The sequence below is a fragment of the Sturnira hondurensis genome, unplaced genomic scaffold (genome assembly GCF_014824575.4).
Source record: "Sturnira hondurensis isolate 20B ecotype Veracruz unplaced genomic scaffold, ASM1482457v3 Scaffold0018728, whole genome shotgun sequence".
Taxonomy (NCBI): domain Eukaryota; kingdom Metazoa; phylum Chordata; class Mammalia; order Chiroptera; family Phyllostomidae; genus Sturnira; species Sturnira hondurensis.
The window spans coordinates 4,460,295-4,484,694 of record NW_028091359.1 but is presented as its reverse complement, the minus strand read 5'-3'; the positions used below and the strand labels follow the sequence as shown (position 1 = coordinate 4,484,694).

The window sequence follows — 24,400 nt, the reverse complement described above, 5'->3', positions numbered from 1 at the left end:
GTGACGCCGGGTTTGAGGGTCAGAAGGCGCAAGGCCTCCAGTGGGAGGCCTCCCCCAGCTGTCAGCCCTGATGCTTTGGCCATCCCCCATCCTTCTTGCCTGCCCCCAGCAGTTCTATGCAGGGGGACAGAAGTGACTCTGCCTGAGGTGCCAAGAGACCTGGGACTCTATATCTGTCACCTCCTCCCACTGAAGTGGGGGGGCAGGACCCCCCTCCCCAGCAGCCCCCTGCCTCTGACTTCTCCATCCTGCTCCAGGCCCAGGCCTAGAGCTGGGGACTTCTCACCTGAGCCGCAGAAAGAGGACAAAGGCCACCAGGAGGGCCACCAGGGAGACGCAGTGGCCCAGGTAGTTGATGATGACAGCGACATGGTAGTGCACCTTGCTCTTCTTCTGCAGCCGGAGAGAGGGGCAGGGGTGAGGTTCCCGAACAGCCCCACCCCTGCGCCCACGTGGGCACAGCTCACAGGTGTGCTCTCACACTCCCGCGTCCCTTCGGTTCAGACACGCAGGCTCTGGTGGGTGCAGACACCACCCTCCAGGACTCCTTTCTACCCCCCCATTTCTGGGTGGAGCCACCAGCTTCTGGATCACCCCTGAATCCCTCCTGCCGTAGCTGAAGCCTGTTGCTGTCAGCGAGGGGAAAGAGCTGCCATGGATTAGCACCCCCAGAATCTCGACACATCACAGAAACTCTCTCAGGTTCTATCATTCACTTTCTAGGGCCTGCACCTGGCTCAGGGGGTCTGCTTGAAGTGAAGAGGATCCTGCCTTAGGGCTATAACAAAGTCCCCAGTGTTACTACTTAATTCATTTCATATATTGATGGCCCATCAAGTTAGGCCCTGTCCATCTTCCCGAATGAGAACAGTGAGACCCAAGCCCACTCACCCAAGGGATGTGCGGCTGCAGGACACCCAGCAGGCACAGGAGCCCCACCCCGCCCCCTCCTGAAGGGGCACCCTCACTGCAGAACCTCTGAGGTCCAGGGCCCCAGGACCTCAGAGGCACTGCTTTAGGGGCTGGCGCTCCTGACAGAGGCTTTCAGGAACATGGCAGGAAATGCATTAGCGACTCTGGCTCCTAGGGGCTGAGACCCAACGAGGTGTAAATGGAGAGAGACGGAGAGGAAGCCCGCTGTGCTCATGCGGGGTGTCTCTGAGCGCCTGGCAGCTGACACCAAGTCCGGAGACTCCATGCACACATCCGGCCTGGCCGGAGCTCGTGCTTAGTTACCTTTTATTCGATTTTCCGTGAACCCACACTGTGAAGCCCCCGGGTGATGACAACCCCGGAAGCCTGGAATGGTGTGAGAACTGCTTCTTTCGCAGGCCCAGGTGGGCAAGATGAGCACCGCACGCAGGGGGCCCCTACCTGCTGTCAGCTGCCCACCCCCGAGCTGACCCCCACAGCAGGCGGTGCCAGGTGGTTTGGTTTGGGGTGAGATGAGTCATGTATTAAGCACCTGCTGTATGCTGGGCACAGAGCCATGAGCTTTACAGATGTCACTGCTTTTCTTTATCACAACTGCCCTCTGAGACTGTCCTTCTGTCCCTGTTTTTCCAGTTGAAGAGGCCACATAATCGGCTCAAGCCACTCAGCCAGCAGGTGGAATCCAGTACTGCTTGGTCTTAAAGACCCTCCTTCCCCTGTCCCCACGGTGTATTTCCTGGGGGACTAGCAGGGATGGAAAACAGAGGCACTCTCTTGGTCCTGGGCTTCTGCAGAGAGGGTGGGGGCTCATGAGGGGTCTTCTCCACTGAGGCTGAAAGGGGAGGATTGGGACAAACCATTCCAGGGCAGCGTCTGCATGGTTCCTGGGGTCGGAGGCCAAGGCTGGGTCCCAGCCCTGTCTCTCCGCTGCCACATTGGTCTGATGCGATCTGAGAAGAAGCAAGCCAGCTGGGGCGTGGGGGTGGCAGCAGCAGTCACAGTGCAGAGAGAGCCTGAGAAGACTGCTGGACAGATGGCAGTGTTACCTCAAGAGATGACCAGCCGTCACCAGGAGAGACAGCCAGCCACACTCAAGAGATGGCCAGGGATACCCTTTGGGAAGGTCAGCAACACCCTGAGAGGTGGTCAATGATACCCAGAGACAACAGCCAGCAACATCCTAAAATACGCAGAGTTACACTACGAGAGACCTTAACGACACCCACGAGACAGCCAGTGACCTCTCAAAGCCACCATAAACCACAGGAGCTGCTGAAATGCCAGAAAAACAAATGAACACAACCATGCCCGGAGACCTGACCAGCACTCTGTCCCTGTCCAGTATGGACACCTCAGGCATCCCAAGGAGGGTGCAGCAGTGGGGCACTGGGTGGAGACCACTTCACTGTACCCTCAGTGACTGGAACCCAGTAAGCAGTGTCGCACCAACTGTGACCAGACTCTGCACGCTGCACCCTGTCCCGAATGGCAACAGTGAAAGACTTGCTGCTTTGATGCCTTTTCAGGATGGCGCAAGGAGTGCTCCGGCCCAGCCCCCACTGCCCGGCCCTCGATGCCCTGCCAAGATCCCCAGCCCGGGTCCTCCCAGCCCTGGTCACTCCCAGCCCTGACCTCGCCCTCTGTGACCCTTCCTGTCCACCTGGCCTCCGGAGGAGCTTCTCCCTCAGCTGGCCCCTGGCTCCTCTGAGTGTGATCCCCAGATTAGGAAGCGCCTGCATCACGCAGGAGACTGCAGGAACCTTAAGAAGTGTGGAATCTTAAGCCCCGCCCAGGTCCACTGAGTCAGGAATCTTCATTTTAGCAAGAAGCCCAGATGAGCCCTAAGCATTTCAGAAGTTCTGGTCCAAACACCTGCCGTGTGAGTGGTGAATCCAAGCCCCGGGGAGTCTCACTCATGTCTTCCTGAGGCGAGCCCTCCCAGGCTGTGCAGAGGCGTGGGCTCCCTGTGCTCAGCGAAGCCTGGGCAGAGGGGCCGGGTGTGTGGAAGGGAGCAGGGTGCGTGCAAGTGTCACAGAGGTGGGGGAGGGTCTGGGGCAGGGGGGGGTGTCCCTACAGCTGAAGGAGATTGTGTGGGGGCATTGCTGAGCCGGGAGCTGGGGCCAACATAGCGTGGTGCTGAAGAGTCAGTGCCCTCTGGGGAGATCCCCAATGGCGGGGGTGGGGGGACGATTGTCCCCTGGGGGTGATGGCTATGGGCAGGTCTCCCACCCTCACACCTTGAATCTGGCCTCTGGGCGCCCTCACAAGTCTCATTTCACAGGCTGCAGGTCTGCCAACCCATTATCTGCAATCCCCCTGGGGGCTGGTGCTTAATTAGAGCTTAGCCAGGGCCCAGGGCTGAGAAATCAAACCAGGGTGCTTGGTTAATTGGATACTCTACTCTTCGAAGTAGCTCCCAGAGACCAGGGAGTCCTGGGAGTGGGGAGGGGCCTGGCGAGGCTGGGGGCTGGCATTTTCACATATTAAATTAATTGATCACCCAGACTGCTAGGCAACAGGGCTGGGAGAGGCTGCTGGGAAAAGGATGGGAGACAGAGCCAGGCAGGGCAGGCTGGGTGGGGGTGTGTGTGAGTGGCAGCCCCCACCAAGTCACTAACCAGAGGAAAGGGTGGCCATGTGATCTGTGGTCTCCTCCTCAATGACCCCTCCCCCAGGTGTATGCTGCAACCTCCCATGACTTCAAGGGAGATGACAGGAATGGTACCCTCCTCTAGTAGGTACTGCCCTCCTCTACCGGGAGGCAGAGACCGTGTAACTTCCGGCCCTTTTACAGACAGACCAGGAAGCTGGGACCTGCTCAGGGTCACGCAGCACAGGAGTTGGAACCAGAATCCAAGCCCCAAACCACGTGCCTCCACAGCCTGTGCAGTTCCCATTATAACCCAAAGAGGGGGCTGATGAGAAGCTGGCACTCCTAATGCTCCTTCTCAACCAAACCCCGCGGGACTGGTGGGGAGAGGGAGAGACCCCAGTCCCAGAGGGAGCGGCAGGATGGGGAGGGGAGAAGGCTGAGGACAGCTGACTTGGGCCCCTGAGTCTCTGGAGGGCATTGGGGGAAGAAGGGCTGCTGAGTGTTCCCCATTAGCCAACTAAAAGGAAGGGGCTTAAACTAGAGCAGGAGAAATCTGGGTGAACCGTGAACTTCCGGGGACATTCAGGAGGCTCCAGTGAACCTGCCTTCCTGAGCGTGAGCACCGTTTCCCGTCCTCCCACACCTCCGTTGTGCTCCAGGGAGGGAGTCCCCGCCCACTGATTGGGCTGCTTGCCCTCCCACCCCTAACCAAGCCCATCTCCTCTGGTTCAACTACATCTCCTGACCCGGAACCCCATCTGCCTCTCCCAGTCCAGGGGGCACCCTCCTCCCCAATGCCAGGACTTCCCTGGTGCGCATGCTTAGCAACCTGGGGGATATCTCTGCTCAGGTCAGGTTGTCAGGGAGCCACACCACCCACCCCAGCCCATGTGGTCTGGCCTGTGTAATCTGAGAGACCAGAACCAAAGTGCTCAGGGGGAGGGGGGGGTGCTAGGTGGGTGGGGAAAGCTGTTCTCCCACCACCAGCCTCTCCTCACACTGAGTACCTAGGGGTGGGCACGGGAGAATCTGGCCCCCAAAGCCCCAGGTTGCAGGCCCTGACTCACTGTGCATGTAACCTTGTGTGAGCCCCTCCCCCATGCTGGGCCTCAGTCTCCCCATTTGTAAGTGAACAGATTGCCTTAGGTCAGAGTTTCTCATTCTTTCCCCATCAGAATCACACCTCCCTTGGGGGTAGAGTCCCCCCCCCCCCCNTGAAGCCCCCCCCCCCCCCCCGTCTTCCTTGGAGGATTTCATTTACTGGGTGTTGGGTGTAGCCCTGGGACCTGTATGGGAATCCAGGTGACTCTCCCAAGCAGGTCAAGATGGGAAGGAGAGTCTTTGAGGTCCCATCCAGGTCAGACCCTTTTGGACAGGCCCTCCCAGGGCCGCCTGGGCCAGCCCCCCTCACTTCTGCACACGGGGGACATTCCTCAGCAGCTCGGGGCACCCTCCCTGCCGCCCCAGCTCCCTCAGCACCCACTGAAGGGTGGGTGGAGATGCAGGGGAGGGGCCAGGGGGCGGAGCAGAAACATAGATACACCCAAGCATCTGCCAAATGTCAACATTAAAAGATTATTCATTGCATCACTGTGGGTAATAACCAAAGACTGAGAATAAAAATTGGTAAATAAATTACGGTCCATCTGTACAACATGCTATTATGCAAATGTAAAAAAAGAACAAAGCTGCTCCTTATGAACTGATACAGAACAATCGCCAAGATGGATAATTATATGGAAAAAGCAAGGCGTCCAACAGGGTGTGTAATGTGCAGCGTTGCGCTGAAAACATAAAAGAATACAGACGCCTAATTACTCGGCCGAGCAGAGAAGGCCCCTGGAAGAACATGTAAGAAGCTGGCAGGAGCGCTGCCCGGGGAGGGAGCCCCGCCCGGGGAGGGAGGCCCATGGCTGGGCTGAGAGGGAGACGTTCAGTGCGCCGTCTGCACCCCGGAATTCTGGATTGCGTGTGAGCAGTACCTTCTCGCACACAGCTGACCAGGTGCAGTGTTTTCTGAAAGGGCTTTTTCAAACTGCACGGCCCCGTCCCACCCTCGGTTCTGATCTAGTCTTGCCTGGACTTGGATGTGTGGCTCAGGTGGTTGAGGTGGAAAATGGATGAAAATCTGTTCCAGGGGGTACGGGTGGAAGGAAGGAAGGGATGGAAGGAGGAAGGGCTGAGGACCCAGCTCCAGGCTGTCAGCCTGCCCACCGCCCCCCTTGGCACTCCCTCCCTCGTGGTTATGTGAGCTCTGACGCCCTCGCCCTTGACATCAGCCTCTGGCTCCCGGACCCTAACTAGCCATTGGCCATGTGACAGGCACAGCCCTCCCTGCAGGCAGCCTCACCTCCTCACTGAGGATCTCCTGGCACTCTGAGTAGTTCACTCGGGCCGCCCAGCTGCCGTTGGCCAGGCACTCCCGGTAGCCGTTGTCTGCAAAAAGGAGAGAGAGGCTAAGTGACCTGTGGTTCCTCGTGCAAACAGCAGCCTAGGCATCTGTCCACTCATCTGTCCATCCACCCACCACCTGGACCAGCACAGGGGCCTGATTGCTGGGTGAAGCTGGGCAGGGGGGCTGCCCTGCTACCCCATCTCCCTGCCTCTTTCTGCCCCCCAGGCCTAACAGGGGTCAGCGTCGATCCAGCACCTGACCATGGGGCTGCGACTCTGCCCACTCCTGCCGGCATGCTTACGCCGACGAGACTGGCCCCTGGGAAGTCCTGACCAGCCCTCTGAGCTGTTTCCTTGCAAGCCTATTTGTGGTGCGTGCCCTTCTGAGACCTCTCCCATTTGGGGGTGTCGTGTGACAGGAAAGAAGAATGGTAAGTCCTGATGAGTCAGTTCTTGCTCCTGAGGCTGGGCACGACATGGTGTAAGGGAGTGTGGGGACAGCCCGCGTGGCAGTGAGATGACAGGGTTTCACAGAGTGGCTATCGGTGGTGAGGTTTCCCATGGGGGGCGGGTGGTCCTCCCGTGGCAGTATTCCACACGGGGTGAGGCTCACAGGGCAGGCATTATGCGAGAAGGTCCCCATGGTGGCATCTCCCCAGAGCAACTCGTGTCTTGGGACAGAAGATGACAGGTAGCAGGAGTGTGCTGGGGCACATCACAGCGGGTGGGGCTCACATAGCAGGGGTCTCATTCTCAGGACCTGCTGCAGCTCACAGCCTGGCACATGGCCCAAGGAGCGCCGGGGGTCTGTGCAGCCATCGGCTTGACTGCAGCCCAGAACCTGCCACCTTCTAAGGAGGTGGGGAGAAGCCCTGTGGTGTGAGCTTGACTTCAGGGTTCTGGGGTGATGAGAGCTGGGGGGAGGGTCTGAAACCTCCCCCGGGGCTCTGAAACCCAGTAGGAAAAGGGCCTAGGAAGATCCAAACATTGGGTCTTTTCTCCCTTGCTGGTAAATGTTATCCTGCCCCGCCCCAACCCCCTCCAGCATCGGTGGCTCTAAAGATATTTCCTTAAGTTAATTCTGGCCCCAACTCCAGGCAGAATAAGCTGAAGAGAATCGAGTCCTGAGCCATTTCCCAGAGCTGTGGGCCTTTCCATAGTTCCCACTGACCCTCACACCACAGTGGGTGGGAGAAGGGCTAGGGAAACTGCCTGAATCCCAATCCCTGAGCCTGTGGCTGGGCTGGGGCAGGGCAGTGGGCGGGGGACAGAGGCAGGGCCCAGCACTGGCTCCGTGCTACTGAGCTGTGAGAGACCCGGGCGCTGGCTTCCTGTGTACCAGGGAGGGCTGGGCCAGATGCTTTCCAAGGAATCATCCTGGGAGCTACCTCTCTGTGGAAGCATCAGGATTAGAGGGAGATGATGGTGTGGGCGGCGGGGGGAGACGCTGGTATGTCCTGGAGGGAGACATGGCCTGGACTCCAGGGCTGCGAGGCTGGGAGGCCTCCTCTCTCACACTCCCCAGCCCCTCTGCTGAGAGGCTGCTCACAGAGCCACCCATAGCCTGCCAGGGGGAAACGAGGCTAAATGGATTTTAAAGCTCTGCTCAGCCTCCCTGCCTACAGACCTGAGTCTCAGCAGAGTTGAGCCCTTGGGCAGAGTTGGCTGAGATGCTGCTGTTCTCCCCTAACTGCCAAATGAGGGATAAGCAGCCAGAGAGCAGAGGGCTCGGTGACAGAGTTTTCAGGGAGGTCTGCAGGAGGCAGGGAACCAGGGATACAGGGTCTCTGTCACGGACTGGAAGTGCCTGGGACTACCAGCTGCTCTAGAATGTCTGCAAAGAATGGGCCTTGGGGGCAGTGGCTCAAGAATTCTTGCCTTATGAGAGGCCGCACGAAGCAGTGCTAAGAGCAGGTTCCCTGCCCAGACAGCCTGGGCTCGAAATCTGGCACCACCCCTTACTAGCTATGTGATCTTGGGCAAGTCACGCAACCACTCAGCTTCCTTCTCTGCAAGACACTCCCATCTAATGGTTGAGTTGAGCATTTTTAGTTAACGTATACAGGGGGCTTGGAGCTCCACCCGGCATGTGGTGTTAGCTGTAACTGTTATTACTTGGAACATGTCACTTGTCCCTTTCAAAGGGGGTACTGGTGGGGATAACAAGAGTCACTGCTTTGGCCCAAGCCCCCGTTGCACACCGCCCCCCCCCCCCCCAACCTGGAGCCAGGAGCCAGAGTCCCTCCCAAGGCGGGTCATCCGAGGAAGCAGGCTTTGCTTGGGGAGGCAGGAGGCAGCCCTGGAAGAAGACAGGCCTAACAAGCAGGGAGTCGTTGCCAGGGAGGATTCGACCTCCTTGTCTTTGATTGCTGCGCTGAGCAGTCCTCCCGAAGAATCATGGGAGAATGGATATTTTTGGAAATGCGTCCCATCCCTTTGAAGATCAGATGCAGCCGGAAGGAGGGCATTACGGAGAAGGCCTGGAAGTCCTGGCAGCACCTCACCAGTAAATGAATTAATTAGTGCTTAATGACTAGGTGCCACTCTGGGCTCTCACTCACTACTTACTGCACGGGCACGTTCCTCACTGTTCTGACACTGGAGTACCTGGAAAGGGGGGTCTGCCGGCCCTGCCCCCACATCTAGGGACCATCACCCCCAGCTCCTCTCCTGGGATCACAGAGGGAAGAGAGAGGGAGCCGAAGAGCAGTACCCCACCCAGACCTCGCACCCATGCTGCAGGTGGGGCAATCGAGGCCCAGGAGAGCCAGTGTCGAGGGTTCCTTCGCCAGTCACAGACAGAACTGAGGCCAGAACCCAGGACGCCCGGCTTCCACGTGGGTCGGGACTGGCAAACTGAGTGTCATGCCCCAGATTCTGAAAACGTTTACTTTGGGGAGTGTCAAGTCACCCCGAGAGGCAAGCGTGGAGGAAGCCCACGGGGAGTGGCCAGAGCTGGCTGCCATTAGGTGGGGCTGCCGCCCCTGAGAGCCTGGCAGCCTCGCCCACGAGTTCACACTTGGCCATGGAGGCAGTGGGGAGCCACAGGAGGGATGACTCCAAGCAAGGGTGTGACAGGGTCCAATGCCAAACAAGGGTTAGAGATCAGGTCCTTCGGGTAGAGACTGTGGCATTGGGGACGGAGAGCAGGTGGGGCTACACCTGAGAATCACTTTGGAGGTGAAAGAACAGGACCTGGTACCTCAGAGGGAGAGGGGCCTCCTTCCAATGCCGCCCCCCCATTATGCACCAGCCCCAGTGCTGCTTCCTTCCTGCAGGTGTTGTGAGGGGGGTGGCAGGGGGGCTCCGACTCCAGGTTTGGCCCTGCTTCCAAGCTTTGTGGCCTGGGGCAGTTGACAGGCTCTGCCCCCATTTCCTAATGGTAAAATGGGCCCTACTAAATGAGAAGCTGGCCTCTTACGGCCTCCTGTGCTTCCACCTGCCTGCCCGTCCTCCCCACATGCCTTCCACTCTTTCTTCTCCCCCTGTGGGTTCCAGGCACACGAGAGCGCCTGGTCTGGCTGCTCCAGCCTCCTGTCCAGTCCCAGTGCCTCCCCAGGGCCCTCCCCAGCTCTTTCTTGGCTGCAGCCCCCAACTCTAATCCCCTTCAACCAGCTGATAAAGGAGAAAGGGGCAGGGGAAGGAACTTGGGAGCTTTGAGTTAAATGAGGTCTTGGAAGCCTGTCATCTGACCCTCTCCACCCCCAGAGCGGGGGTGGGGGCCACGAGAGAGCAACATGTGCTGAAGGTCACAGAGCGAGTCTCAGAGTAAACTCTCCGGTGTCTGGTCACCTGGGTACCCTCTTGGGGTCCTGAGCTCAGGTCCACCATACCCCAAGGCTCCACCAGGGGCCCCCACTCTTCCCTTGGACAGGTCAGGGGCCCTGGCTTGCAGCTGTTGCTGTCTGGATAAGCAGGGGCTGTGAGTCGCTGACAGGGGAGGGTGACAAGTGACATAGCAAGGAGCTGTAAAGCCTGGAGGTAGAGGCTTGCAGCCTCATGGGAGTGAAGTGTTTACAAAGGGATCAAGTATCTGGTCACAGGGTTAGTTCTCCCACACCCCCATGCCACCTGTGGGCCTGCATGCAAGCCCTAGGCCCCTGGAGGTAGATTGAGAACGCTGTCTCCCACCTCCTGGTTGGAGGGCCCTGATGATTCCTGCCCTGCCTCACGGGGCTGCTGGAGTTCAAGTCAACTGACCCGGTTTGTCAACTGCAGAAGAAAGTGTCAGACAGACTAGATGCAAGTCCACCTGGTGACCTTGGGCAAGATCCCTAACTTCTCTGGGCCTCAGAAGCTTTATTTATGTAACAAGCACTACAGAGTTACACATAGTGTCTTCCAGGAGCACTGTGACAATCAGCAGTGTGAGCACAGAGTGCCCAGCAGAGCAGAGCTGGCCTTTAGTGACTGTATCCACGAGAGGTACGGTTACTGTTATTGTCATTATTATTTAACCACCTCCAACAAGTCCGCCCGCCACATGACCCCTTACTTGTGGTGTTGTATCGGACGCCGTAGAAATAGGCGGGGCAGGGGCGAACCACCAGCTGCCCCGCGGGGCTCTGGGGCCAGCAGGTGCCAATGAGGTCCACGGATGCATTGCACTGCAGTCCTGTGGGCAGAGACAGCTGGTGAGGCAGAGGAAGACCCCCATTCCTGTGTCCTATCTACCTCCCCAAAGGCCCGCACATACCAGCTGGGGCAGGACAGGAGTGATGACCCTAGTGCAGAGACAGCTCGTCCTCTGCAGAGGAGGGTGCCAGGGAAGGAATCGGAATTTGATGCTCGGGCACCAGGGAGCCAGAGTGGGCTCCAGAGCAGAGGAGGAACAGAGATGGCAGGAGCTGAGGTCCTGGCCAGCCTTTAGAGGAAGGATGGACATGCTTCAGGTCCCCTGCTCTGTAGCCTGAGGACACTTTTCTCAGCACATCACTTTGGTGCAGACTGGAGCTCTCAGACTTCGCAGCATGGAACAGACCCAGCCAACCCTGACCCAGCCCTGGAACCCAAACACATCTGCTCCAGCCCTGCACGAGGAATCAGCTAGGTGAAGCTGGCTCACCTTGCTCACCTTCTGGCTGGCCTGATGACCACATTTACTGAACATACACGGGTTGTGCTCTGGTCTGTGCTGTGCCCCAGGAGAGGACTGACTGAGAAGGGGGTCGTGGGAGAAAAGGGAGGGAGACACCATCCAGAGGAGTAGGGAGGACACTGAACCAGGAGTCTGGAACCCTGGCTCTATTACTAATTTGCTGTGTGACAACAGGCAAGTCTTGCCCTCTCTGGGCCTCAGTGTCTTTATAATAAAATGAAGTGACTGGATCTGATCAGAAATTCTTAATCTCTGTTCATGGAAGCTTTAGGGTTGATAGAGACCCTGATATTAAAGATCAACTAATACACTTACTGTGAAAAAACTTCCTACCACTAACACTAGCCCTCTGTATATGGCACGTAACTATACCGACTGTCAGAGCAAGCGTTCCACCCCAAATGTAAGAAATGTGTCTGACAAACGGTTACTTTGAAAATTTGGTCTGTACATGCATTTTACTTGGGAAAGGGACCTTGGCTTTCATTAGATTCTCAAAGGGGTTATGACTTTTTAAAGGATGTAAACAACTGAATTAGAAAGTGAATATCAAATTCCCCTTCCAAATATTTGCCCTTAATTAAAGAGCTTTTTTTGGAGTGGAGTGTGTGTGTGTTAGGGCAGAGGTGAAGTCACAGCAACACTTCTGGAGAGAGGGGAGCTTCTGGTCTCCAGTGGGTGGGGGCTGGGCTGAGGACAGTCCTGGCACCCCCTCCTGAAACGTCCCCTGCTTTCTCTGCCCTCCGATGCCCCTTTCCTGCATGAGGCTGGCACAGTGGTCCTAGGAAGACCCAGCACGACGAGAGGGAGTTAATAACCTGGGATGGCACAAGCATGCACAGACGAGCCAGGGAGAGCCAGGAACCAGTGCGGGGGCAGCCTCTTTAGGTCCAGGCATCAGCAGCTGCCAAGCCCTGGCTGGGGCCCACCTGCCACCTCCTCCCCAGCTTAGCTTGTCCCCAGTCTCAGGAAACAGCGCGGGTTAGATTGGCGGCCTTTCCCTGCTGGCTGCAGGGCAGTGCTGAGCAGCACTTGTACCAAATGCCGGTTTTCCTTTCTAATCAAAACTATTCCTAGGGTGTTCCTGCAAATCAGGGCTCAAGGGGCAGAGGTCTTGGCACCAAGTTGCTTAACTGGAAGAGAAAGAAATCTGGGCTGGGGCTCAACGGCTCGAGGAGACGGCGGGCCAGGCAGCCGGGCTGGGCCAGGCCCTGGCACTGTGCCACGCTGCAGTATCCGTGAATTGCTTCACCAAGTGGAGGAGAGGCTGGGGGAGTGAGGAAAACAGGTTAAGATTTTAGTCCCTCAGGGGTCACGCTGATAGAGCTGAGCCCAGAGTGGGTAGCTGGAGGCATATGGCCATGGGAAGTACGGGGTAATATTATTGAACCGTATTCTGCTTTTTCAAACCCTTCTTCATATATTTCATTTGATCCTCATCCACCTCGCTGTGTCGTTATTCCCTTCTTACAGATGAGGGAACTGAGGCCCCAGGAAGTAAGTGACTTGCCCAAGGTTACTTGTCAATGAGCAAAAGAACCAAGATACAGAGCCTTGTGTTTCTGACTCCGAATCCAGTGCTCTTTCTATTACACCACATCTTGCTCCAACACAGGGAGGGGAACAGTCAAAGAGATTGTGGGGTACAGAGCAACAGTTATTGAGGGCTGACAGCGTGATGGGCACATGCCAGGCGCCTACACATTCCATCTGATCCAATGACATCATTGCGCCTTCCTTGGTAGGTTGTCCATTTAGTCACTCGCTCACTCCCAGTATCTCCTGAGCGAGGTACTGGGGAGACTGAATGGAATGTCTTGTGCGACAGCACCTGGAACTTGCCTAGCACACCCTCTCAGTCACTGCAGAATTGGACTTCCCTTCCTTCTCCCTCTCTTTCCTGCCCTGGACAGTTCCCCAGAGCCCCTTTCACCAAGAACAGAGGGCAGGGCAGGACTGGGCAGCAGCCACAGCCAAGACCAGGCTGGAGCCAAGGCAGGGACTGGCTACTGAGCAGATGGGTCTTTTGGCCTCGAGAACCAGGCACCAGCCAATGCCCTGAAGGTCTAACACTGTTCACAGCTGGTCTGGGTTTGGGAATGAGCAGAGCTGTGGATATTTGCCCCTAACTGTGTGGATTAGCAGTCCGCAGCACCACCCGCCAAGGTTGGGCGCTAATTCTCTGTTTCACAGATATGGAAACGGAGGCCGGAGCAGTCACATTGCCTATCCAAAGTCACAGAAGCACTAAGGGGCAGAAGTGGTTCTGAACGCTGGTGTGTTCAGTGCCAGCCCAGGGCTCTTCCCATTGCACCACGGGGTCCCAGCCTGAGTAACGGGAACGCACAGCATTTGGCTGCACTCATCTCTGCACCCTGGGTTCCTCAACGTCGCTCTGCTTCTCTCCCTCCCTCCTGTCATACCCCCCAGCAGCTGCGTGGAGCTGGTGCGGGGGGAAACACTCCTCAGAAGTGACCTTTACAATTAAGAAACCAGAAAACCCCGGAGGGAATGAAAGTCTGGGAGAGTGGGAATAAAGGGAGGGAGAGGCTGCATGATTGAACACTAAAAGCGAATGAAAGGGGTCGTGAGGCAAAGTAGGCCCAACCTTCGGAGGATCAGGCTGGCGGGGTGTGGGTGGCAGGGGCTGGAGCTAGGTGGGCGGGGCCAAGGGAGGGAGTGGAGCCATTCCAAGCACGGCCAACGCACAAGCACCAACCAGGAGGACAGCGCAGTGAAAATACTGGCCAAAAGGTTCAGCAGGGGTTTGGCTGTGTGGTGCCCTTTTAGGGGGCCCGTAGAGACTTGGAGGAAAACGAAGAGTAAAGGGAGGGTGAAGGGAAAGGGGCAGGGACTCAGAGGTGTTCGGAAGGGGTGAGGCAGCAGGGTCCGGCCTCAGATGCGGTGTTCCAGGCAAGTGGGCGCTGCCCATAGGCCCCCTGGGCTCGACTTGACTCGTAGGCTGCGCGCCTCCCGCCACATGCTCCCTCGTGCGGCGGCTGCAGCTCCCGCGCAGGACTTCCGCCCACCAAGGTGCGCGTGCGGGTCCCTGGGATACTCACTGCAGTTTGGTCCTTTGGAAGAGTGTATAGGACTTGGGGGCTGGGGGAGCGGGGAGACCAACATCTGTTGAACACTACACCAGGGGGTGTGGAGGGCGCTTTACATTATGGAACTCATGCCACTCAATTCAATCCACTCTTTGAGGACAAGAGAAGGGGCGGGGGAGGCAAGTGGGCAAGGAGAGAGGAGGAGAGGGAGGAAATGAAGGAGACAAAAGGCTTAGATTAAAGCAGAGAGAAGCAGATAGAAAACCTGGAGAAAGAGATTGAAAAAAATCATAGGTTCCAGAAACGGGGAGGGAGTGGATCTTGCAGCTGGAAAGGGGAGAAGGAAGGAAGGGAAGTCTTCCTGTCACTCACTTTGGGGCTCTAAGGACCTCGAAGTCAAGGCTGTGGGACTCTGATGCTTGCGCCAATGTCCCTTTCAGGTCCCACTATCACAAATGTCCAACCCCTTCTGCACTACTGTCGGGTATTCTCCCACCCGGATATCATAGATCTGGGGCGAGTAGCAGTTTGGATGGGAGTAATCCAGCCTTGCAACTAGCCAAGCCAACTCACTAACCCTTGTTAGGCGCTAACTCTACCCCACAGCGCCCCTCCTGGTCAGTTAAATTATAGATCGAAAGAATGCTAATGACTCCTCTTAACTCAGTACGTTTTTACTGACCACCTAAGACATTTTCTAGGTGCTTGGGATACAGTAATAAATAAAACGAATGCCCTACCCTCCGTGAAATGAGGGGGCAGTAAACAAACACATAGACAGACGAATCTGTTAAGCAGTGAGAAATACTATGGAGAAAAAAAAAGCAGAATGAGGAGATAGACTGACTGGAGGGCTACTTAAACTGGTGGCGCTTAAGGTACTCACACTCAAGGAGAAACTTAAAGGAAGTGAGGGAGGGAGCCATGTGCATAGGAGGGAATGGGGGAAAGTGCTCTAGGCAGCGGGAACAGCAAGCACAAAGGCCCTGAGGCTGGTGTGTGCTTGGTGTGTCTAAACTGTTGACACAGCTCTCACCTCATCCCCTCAGTCCTGGGACAGCTAGATGCCTTCAGGGTCTCCCTCAGGCAGGATGGAGTCAAGTGGACTAACATAACACTGGTCCTGCACCTTCCTCCTTCCCCACCTGTGCACGGAGCAGATGCCTGGCGACCCACACTCTCATTGCCCCGGGCAGCAGGGTGGTCAGGCTACACCAGACACTTGCCAATGGAGGGAAGAGGAGTAGCACAGGGGCTTCCACCTGCCTCTGAAAAAAACTCTTGCTGAGTCAGGATCGGGGTGGGGGTGCTGCTTTACTGAACAGATAAGGACTCTTTGAAGGTGGCCTATTTAATGCTTGTGCACGATCGGACACTGGCTTCTTCCCCCAAGTAGGCAACACAGTTCCCTTCCCATCAGGCTCCGGTCCACATGTGCTCAGCAGATCCTTCTGAAGGAAACTGGAACCTGGCTCCTGCCCCAGTTATGTCAGGTCTCTCGTCAGGGGGTTCTGAACAAACCAGAGTGGGTGGGCGCTTGGCAGCCGCCTTGTGGCTGGGAAGCCCATCCCCCTGTTTGGGTTAAGCCCAGGAGAGGAACACAGCCAAGACTGTCCAGAAGGGGAGCAGCCAGGTGGCCCAAGGGCAGCTTCCGAAACACACACACTTGCCCATTCAGAGGAAGGTGCTGCTGGGATGAATGGGCAGGGGCTCTGCCTGTGTCACCTGGCCCAGAGAGAGTGGCAGAGGGCAGAGAGAGTCCTGCTCTTTGCTCCACCACCTAGTGGTTCGGCCGCCTCCTCTTTGGACAGAGAAGAAAGATGCCTTTGTAGGGTGTGTGATTCATCAAGACAAATGGGTGGGCCTCCTGTCCTGTGGGTCTGTGGGCTCTTCATACTTGTATTCCCAATACCTAGCACAGTGCCAGGCACATAGTAGGTCTGGAGGAAAACTGGGGGCCATAAGCAAAGCCAATATGGGTCTGGGAAGTGGCAGGGGCGACTCTGCACCCCGGGATGATCAACCTTGCTGGGCCCCGGGCACCATGCCTGTCTGGGCAGCCACATTCCATGGTGGTGGGAAACTCTAGGATCGGGCCCACTTGCTTCAACTCTTAGTCACTGCTTAGCAACTGTATGCACTTGGGCAAGTTGGTCAACCTCTGAGACTTCCGTGCCTCTTCTGTAAAATGGGGATAAAAATACTTTCTGACTATGCTGTTGTGATGATTGCGGGGATTAGAGCACTCTGCTCTTCCTTACACTTCCAGGGGCACAAAATAAAGATCAGCATCATTAATCACTGTTCTCATTCATGACCTTAAGATGGGGGATGGGAACAGATGACCCCGGTTTGTGTCAACAGGGTGATTCCTTTTGTCTCTAATGTCATTAGTCAATAATTTTATACTTTCTAATGTTGTCATATCCAGGACATGATATTATGAGTTGCCAAGTCTGTGATCTGCCACATGATGGCCCTGGGGACCCACCCAGGGTCATCTGTTCTTGGCATGTAAGAAACCCCCCCCAAGGCCCTGGCTCAGTGCCAGCTGCCCCTGCCAGACGCTCATCCATCTGTCCCAGTCCCTCCACCCCACTCTCACCATCTGTCTACCAGTGCCCATTGGTCCGGGTAGGTCTTGGCATGGGAGGACAAATAGTGCATTATCAGAGGCCATCGTAGAGGGTGATGGGTTGTGTGCCATGAAGCCATGCAGGTTTGGCCAGGCCAGGGGCAGTGACACAGAGGACAGGTACTTGGGGAATAAATGGCATTCATCATGGCCTGCTGCCTCCAAGGACACATGAGACCTGCGCGGGCTCAGGGATGTCACTTCCTGAGCACAGCAAGCAAATTAATGGAGACTGATCTGGCCCCAGTGCATGGAGGGCTGCAGGCAGGGCCTTCCATCTCAGGCCCAGCCTCTGAGGGGGCGTCCTCCCCCCCAGTCTCTCTGCCAGCAATCCAGACTCTTGCTCAGGAACTTCCCGTTCCCCATGACCAGCTTAGCCAACTTTGCAGCCAGATGCGGCAGGCTCCCAACACCTCTCCAGACTTGCTGCCAACTCCCTCCTAACCCCTCCCCTGTTCTTACATCAAACCTGCCTGCTGGTCCGCAATCAACTCTAGCTTTGTCTCAGAGCATTGAATCTTCTCTGCCAGTCCACACTCAGAGTCTCTCAGAGATTCACCTTGAAATCTCCTCCTCCCGAAAGCCTTCCTGGATTCCTACCACTCCTGATCTAACAACTTCCTTGTCACCTGCATGGCAGTGAGCAATTCATGGCAAATGCCTTCTCCTCAGCCCAGATGTATGGTAAGCACTTTCAAAAGCCTGCAGGCAGATGTTACCAACAATAATAAATCATACGCAGTAGCAGCATGGCATCTACAGTTTGTGGACTACCACCATGCACCTGAGTGCATTTCATTGTAATGGACCCTTGAGGTAGGCGTCGCGCCCTCCCCCCCAACTTTACAACTAGAGCAAAGAGAGGCTCGGGGGCATGTTCATCCCTGTGGCAACTGGTGTCCCCGCCTCCAGCCAGGACGAGTCTGAGCGTCACTGTGAGCCTGGGAGCCTGCTCAGCCTTCTCAAATCCAGTCCTCATTCCCGCCCCACCCCAGACCCTCCCTAGTGAAGATAGCCAGCCAAGGGCAGCTGCTCTGAGCTGCAGAAGTCTCTCCCCATGGGCCCAGCTTCAGAACCTGAGGCCTGACCTCCCTGTTGGCACCCTGGGTCTGTTTCTGCCCTGGTATACGCCTTGCATCCTGCCTCACAGTATGTGTGTCTGTGGGCTCAACTCCAGGATCAGACCATGAGCCCTTTTTTGCTCCCTGAGTGCCTTGCATAGGGCCTGGCACATAGTAGGTGCTCAATTAATGAGTTAAATTGAATCAAGGAAAAACTGGGAGAGGAAAATAAATCACCAAAGACTGAGTCTCCCTAAAGCCCTCGGGGGCAGGGGCCCTCCCACCTGGCCAGCGGCAGCATCTCCCAGACGCTGATTAAAGGGGCCCAGTGAGGGTTCACAGGTGTGGAGCACGATGTTGAAGACGAATCCGGAGGCTAGGCTACCTGGGCTCAAACCTTGGCTCCAGCACTTACTAGTTTTTCTCTCTGCTCCATTTCACTGTGTGTAAAATGAGGGTTACAAGACCCTACCCTGAAGGAGAAAACTGGGTTAATATGTCTCAGACACCTCCCACGGCCCCTGGCACAGGGTCGGCCCCCTGCACTCTTATACTGCGGCAAGAAGCGCAGTCTTTCTCCTCCCGATGCCTGGGTCACAGCGCGGCCCCTGCTCTGCTGGTCCTCACAGCAGCAAGGGCTGGGGCCACTTCCCCTGTTGTCCACCCCAAAGCAGGGACGAGAACTACCCAGCACACTCGCCACATGCCCCTCCTGCGCCCGTGGCAGATGCTGTTGCCTAGTTGCAGCTCTCTTTCCCACCACAATGTCAGGGTCCCGCTCAACTCAGCATTGCCTCTGTGGAGAGAGCGACTGCTTGGGCTCCAGAGGGGACTCTCTCTGCTCTTCCTGCCTTGGGGCGTGGTCCTGCATGATCACCCGAGGAGACCCTGGTGGGGGCAGGCGGCCGGGCTGTGGTCACCTGGGCTCTTGCAGGAGCTGAGTGAGGGTACTCACCGGAGATGTTGCTGGCCAGGGACAGGCCCTCACACTGCTGGTCCTGGAGGGAGGCGGAGATGGGGTTCAGCCCCAGGAAGAGAAGGGCCTGTGGGCACAGGGCGGTGAGGGACCTGGTTAGACTGCCATGAGCAGGCTGGTCCACAGCCTCTGCCTCCCCTCTTCCCCTCATCTGTGTCCTCCCAGACACTCGCCCCCATCTCCGGGCTCCTCCCCCAACACCCCTCCACGTCCTCCCTGCCTGGAAGGTCTAGAGCTGCCTTTTTCTTAGAGGGGCCTGGAAAGGAGGCCGCTAAGAGCAGCGGCCCAGGTTCGCAGGACAGGTGAATTTTCTCCCCAGGGCCGGGGGCCCCCAGTGAGAAGGAAGACCCCCAGAGAAACAACGTGCCTAGAGAAGCTACCTCCATCCACACGGGACCCCAAGCACAGCCCAATTGTGTCCCAACCCCTGGAGACCCGGGGCTCTCAGATTCTCCTTAGTATGCAGCCTCCCTCCCACCTTCGCTCCTGAGCTGCAGGCTCTCCCGGCCTCTTGTGCAACGAGCGGCTTCCCACCCCTGGTCCCAGCCCAGCTCATTAGCAGTCCCTGCAAGCCGTGCCTCCCCATTCGTCAAGCCTTTTTACATCTTCGAGGGCATTTCATTCTCCCTGGGGCTGATGTGGCTGTTCGTTTTGCAGATGAGAAGACTAGGGCCCAGAGAGGTGGAGGAATAAATATGTCAGGGAAAGTGGCTGCCTGGTGCCAGGGAGAACCTGTACCCCGGCCATTCCCCAGCGGCGCCGGGCCGCTCTGATTCCAGAATTTCGGCCCACCGAGGAGAGAGTGGCGTGGACCCCACGCTTGGAGGACTGCCCCTTCTTCAAACAAACACCCCCACACAACCTTTGTGTCCCCTCCCTTGAGGTCATCACCCTCCCATCAAAGGATTCAGAGTCAGAAGGGACCTGGAGTCCAGCCCTGGTTTCACGGTGTTGCCACGGACAGGTCACTTGACCTCTCTGTGCCTCAGTTTCCTCTCCGGCTTTTCTCGAAGGCACCTTGTGAGGCACCAGACCCTGTGGGCTTCATGGTGGGGAAATGAGGTCGAGGAGAGGCAGGGCCTTGGCCGGGTCCCACCGAGCAAACGGCTAGTTTAGACCCCAGGCAGGGTGGTGGCTATCGGCTCGCAGTCAAAACGCACAGCCCTCACTCTCAGGTCGGGGGAGGGGGGAAGAGGCAGGGTCTACAACAAACAGTGCTCAAGGTAACTAATATATTAATGCGGCATTAAAAAAACTCTCAATTAATGCAAAAAAACCCAAGGTGAACAAAATATTTTAAACCTTTTTTAACAGACAGGATCTGCGGTGGTGCTGGGGCCTATTGGAACATGGGGTAAAGGAAAAATCACAATAATATTAAAATGCTATTTATCTCAATTACTGAGATTTTTGGCACCTCCTTAAGTTTGGCCTCAGTGGCCTCGCCCTCATCTTGGCCCTGCCCTGCTCGCCAGTCTTCTGCCCAAGCTGGACTCTACTGTCCCCTCTCTGCCCTCCCTAAGACTGGACGTCTTCCCTTCCTCAGGACTCCTCCCCACGCACCCCTTCTGGACCTCAGGACGTGCCCCCAGCCCTTAGAAGCAAACCAACTCGCCTTTTTCCAGAGATGAAATTCCCAGGCTCACTTGTCCCAAACATCCTCTCCTACCCTGTCCCCACTAGCCCCCAGTGCCACCCACCTTTCCTGGGGCCTGTGCCTTCCCATGCTTGCAGACAACAGAGGCAGGCTCTGCCCCCCCCCCCCCCCGCTCCGACCCTACCTTGCGCGGTGGAATCAATCGAGTGCCCCCCACACAGGGTAGGAGCCTGTCCTGCCACCGCCCTCTTTGGGAAGCCCCCTTTGGCCTAAAAATTCACATACATGGTCCCCTCAGTGCCCTGCCTGAGTCCTTAGTGGGCTCATCGACTCTATTCACTCTCTCAGACACTCCTTCGGTCCCATCAGCGGGGTCTCTGCCCTCACTGGGTCAAGCTCCCAAGCTCGCCCCCCAGCCCTGCAGCCACCCTGTGCCCAGCACTCCGGATGCGCAGCAACTGGTGCTGGGGTTAGCTGCCTCACTCCGGGGGCCCGGGAGCTAGTAGAACACACGCATTCGGCTCCCTGGCTCCAAGCAACTTCCAGCAGTTTATTAATTGGTAATTAAACTTCGCAGTCTCCAGAGAGATGGCAAAATATCTTTACCATCATCTTCCAAATGAAAACGCAGAAACGGAGAGAAAAGGAAGCCAGCAGGCCAGCCAGCGGCTCTCACTGGCAAAGCAGGAGCAGAGTCCTCGGGACAGGAGCTGGGTCCCTGCTCAGCTCAGCAGTCAGCGGGGACCCAGCCCTGCCCTGTCCCCAAGGGTTCCTTCTGATAGGAGACTAGGACTCCCTGCCCCCAGCTTGTCACCCCACCCTGCCCCTGCCCCCTCCTAACACACACACACACACACACACACACACACACACACACACGCAGAGGATGAAAGTGGGGTTCCAAGAGCCAGCTCAGCCACAGGCAAATCGAAGAAACTGGAAACACCCTGTTCCAAAGTATCACTCCAGCAGCCTGACACCCCACCATTATCCTTCTGATTCTGAGGTTGTGCCTGGAGTGTCAGCCAGCCCTCAGAGCCGCTTTGAAGGCCTTCACGGTCTACTCCCGGTGAATTCCTCACGGGCGCTCCGATCCTGCTGGTGTCCACCCACCTGTGCTCTTGCCGTTCTTTGCCCCTGCTCACCATGGCCACCTGTCACCTCGTGAACTCTGCCATCCTCAAATACCAGTTCCGCAGCCCCGCCCCTTGGCAGCCCCATCCCCAGCCTCCGAAGTAGAGCAACTCATCACCCACTCAGTGTGCCCACATCCCTTCTGGACCTTGGACTAGTCCCAGGCGCATGAGGCAGCCTCAATACAAAGTGCTTACACCCCAGTGCTCTAATTAGGTGGCAAATACACCGGCTAGTGTCTTAGTCTCGTGTCTTAATATCCTGGGGTCCATTCGGAGCAGAGCAATCCAGATTCATCATGAAACCAGTCCAAACGCCCCCGGGCGACAGACTAGCCTGCTGTTGGCTGGCTGCCTGCGACACTGACCCTTACATCTCCTTCTTGGGTGTGATGGTTCACAAAGTCATTCTCTACCGAGAGAGGGCTGGCTTTGCCTTATGCAGAGAAAAAGGATTCTTAATATTCCCGAACCAACCTTTCTGCTCAGGAACGGTCAGCCCTGTGCAGAACCCGCAACCACACCCCACCTGGCTCTGCCGAAGGGTTTGTAAAGGCTCCGGCTTACTCCTGAACCACACTCCGTGGACCATCTGGAGTTTTCCTGTGCACTTCCTCCCACCATACCTTGGTCTCCCTCTCAGCACGCACGGCAGTTTTGCGGCTCCTTCAACAGGCAGTTACCACATTGTAGGCACAGGCCCCAAAGTGTCAAGGACGTGGTTTGTTTCCTTCTAAAGCTGAGAGATCTGAATCTGGGGTCTCTGAGCACACAAGGGTCGGGGGGGGGGCATGAAACTCTGTGAGTAAACGACAGTCATTTTCCTGGGAAGGGTGCTCAGCATCCTCCACTTCTCAAGGAGGTCTAACCCCCCCCCCCCAAATATGGCCAGAGCACATGGCAAATGCGGTCACAGCAGAGGCCTGGGCCTCACCAAACCGGACATGTCATCCCCTCCGACAGCAAACCAAAAGTGCTTTTGACCTGGGCACTGGCCCGTGTTTGGATTCCTCCCTCTGCTGCTTCCCTCCAACACCAGCCCTGGCCACATTTTTTCCTCTCAGAATAGTTTTTGACAAACCAAGCCTTCAGGACTTCATAAGGTTTTTCATTTTCCGACAATGGCCCCGAGGATCTGAATCCGTGCAGAGCCGGGCCCACTCACGAGGTAATGCCTTGCTTGTTTGTGCTAGCCCACCAGCCCCAAGGCCGCAAATAAACCTGCACCGCGGGGCACGGCACTGCAGAGAGTGGACGGGCTGGGTCTCCTGGCCCCGTTTTGCAGTTGAGGGGCTCAAGTTCACCGAACTGGTTTCAGCTGCTGAATGAGGACGAGGATCCAGTAAGCAGGCAATCTGTGTCTATCTTGTAAGTGGAGGAAAGATGGTGGGGTGGGGATGGCCCAGGTCAGGACAGAGCAAGGGAAGAAGGGATGGGCAGAGGAGGGTGCAGGAGGGTGGGGTGGAAGGGCCACAGGCCACCAGCCTCCTGCTCCAGCGGATGCCCGTGCCCCCCCCCCAGGCCAGCGCAGAGCGTGGCTAGAATTGAAGCTGCCATCCTAAATCCCAGTGTGACTTTGGCGTAAAGGTTAATCACACCCAGAAAATGCTTATTAGAGACCATAAATAACTGCATTGCTGGAGCTCAGTTTGGTCTTTAAGGCACAAAGTGCAATTTCCTTTGATGGGATGATTTGGTGATTAACCTTTCAGGGACGTTTCTGAAGGGAAAAGGGCTGGCCCCCACCTCCTAGAAGTTCACGAGGAGTCATGAGACGGGGGCCTGCCCTCTCTCCCCTTCACCACTCCATCAGATGCTCAGCCTGGGAGAGCCCCCGCAGGTCCCAGAGAAGGCTCTGGTCAGGCCGCAGAGGGAGCTGGCCACAGCCCCGACAAGAGCCCCAGCCCCAGCCGCATGAATGAGAGTGATCCTTCAGTAAGACTCCTTCCCCTTCTGCTGGGTTCGGAGCCCAGTCCTGCTGCCCACTGTGTGACTTTGCGGGAGTTAACTGGCCCCTCCGCGCAGGGAGGCCTTTGTTACCTGCATCAGGGGGTGGGGGGTGGGAGGCCACCTGGAGGGAAAGGAGGAGTAAGATGCTTTCTGAAATGGAAAGCCCCCTCCAAGTGTCCATGTGGCTGCCACCATGCCACATGGCCGTCGGTGGTGGCCGTGGGCCCCAGAATCTTCCTCAGTTATTACAGAGGCTTGGGCCTCAGCAGTCTTCCCGCAGGTGGGGGAGGGGCTGCAGGCAGGACCCAGCCCTCCCCACCCGATTCAGGAGTTTCTATTTTTAGGAGTTCACTTCTTTTGTTCCCACATGTAAGGGATCACACAGGGTTTGTCCTTCTCTGACTCAGTTCACTTAGCACAATGCCTTCAACGTCCACTCACATTGTTGCAGATGACACAGTTTCATCCTTTTTCCCAGTTGAATACTGTTCCACTGTATACAGACCATGTCTTCTTCTTTTTTTTTTTTCAATGTATGGTTGCCTTTTTGTGCATCCCCTGCTGGGAGTTGGCCTGCAGGGAACCAGCCTGCAACCCAGGAATGTGCCCTGACTGGGAATTGAACCATGATCCTCTGGTTCACAGGCCTGTGCTCAATCCACTGAGCTACACCAGCCAGGGCTCTAGAGCACGTCTTCTTTACCCACTCATTCATCAGCGGACGCCGAGGTTGTTTCTGTGTGTTGGCCGCTGCGAATAACGCTGCACGAAATATGGGGGTACAGGCGTCCCTTCGAGATAATGATTTTGTTTTCTTTGGATAAACACCCAGATGTGAGATGGCTGGAATATGGTAGTTCTAGTTTTAATTTCTTGAGGAAACGCCACACTGGTTTCCACAGTGGCTGCACCAATCTACGATGCCACCAACAGTGCACAAGGGTCCCCTTTCTTCCAGGTCGTCACCGGTTAGTGTTATC

General features: G+C 56.6%; 1 protein-coding gene across 1 annotated transcript in view; it reads right to left on the bottom strand.

Moving 5' to 3' along the window:
- The window catches only part of CRHR1 (corticotropin releasing hormone receptor 1), a 43,447-nt gene that overhangs the window by 4,961 nt on the left and 14,086 nt on the right, over window positions 1-24,400 (bottom strand). The window contains exons 2-5 of the mRNA XM_037070218.1: window positions 18,720-18,807; window positions 10,416-10,535; window positions 5,877-5,962; window positions 287-393 (exon numbers count right to left, since the gene is read on the bottom strand). Of these exons, the coding sequence (XP_036926113.1) occupies window positions 287-393; window positions 5,877-5,962; window positions 10,416-10,535; window positions 18,720-18,807 (401 nt within the window). The remainder of the gene's footprint in view (window positions 1-286; window positions 394-5,876; window positions 5,963-10,415; window positions 10,536-18,719; window positions 18,808-24,400) is intronic.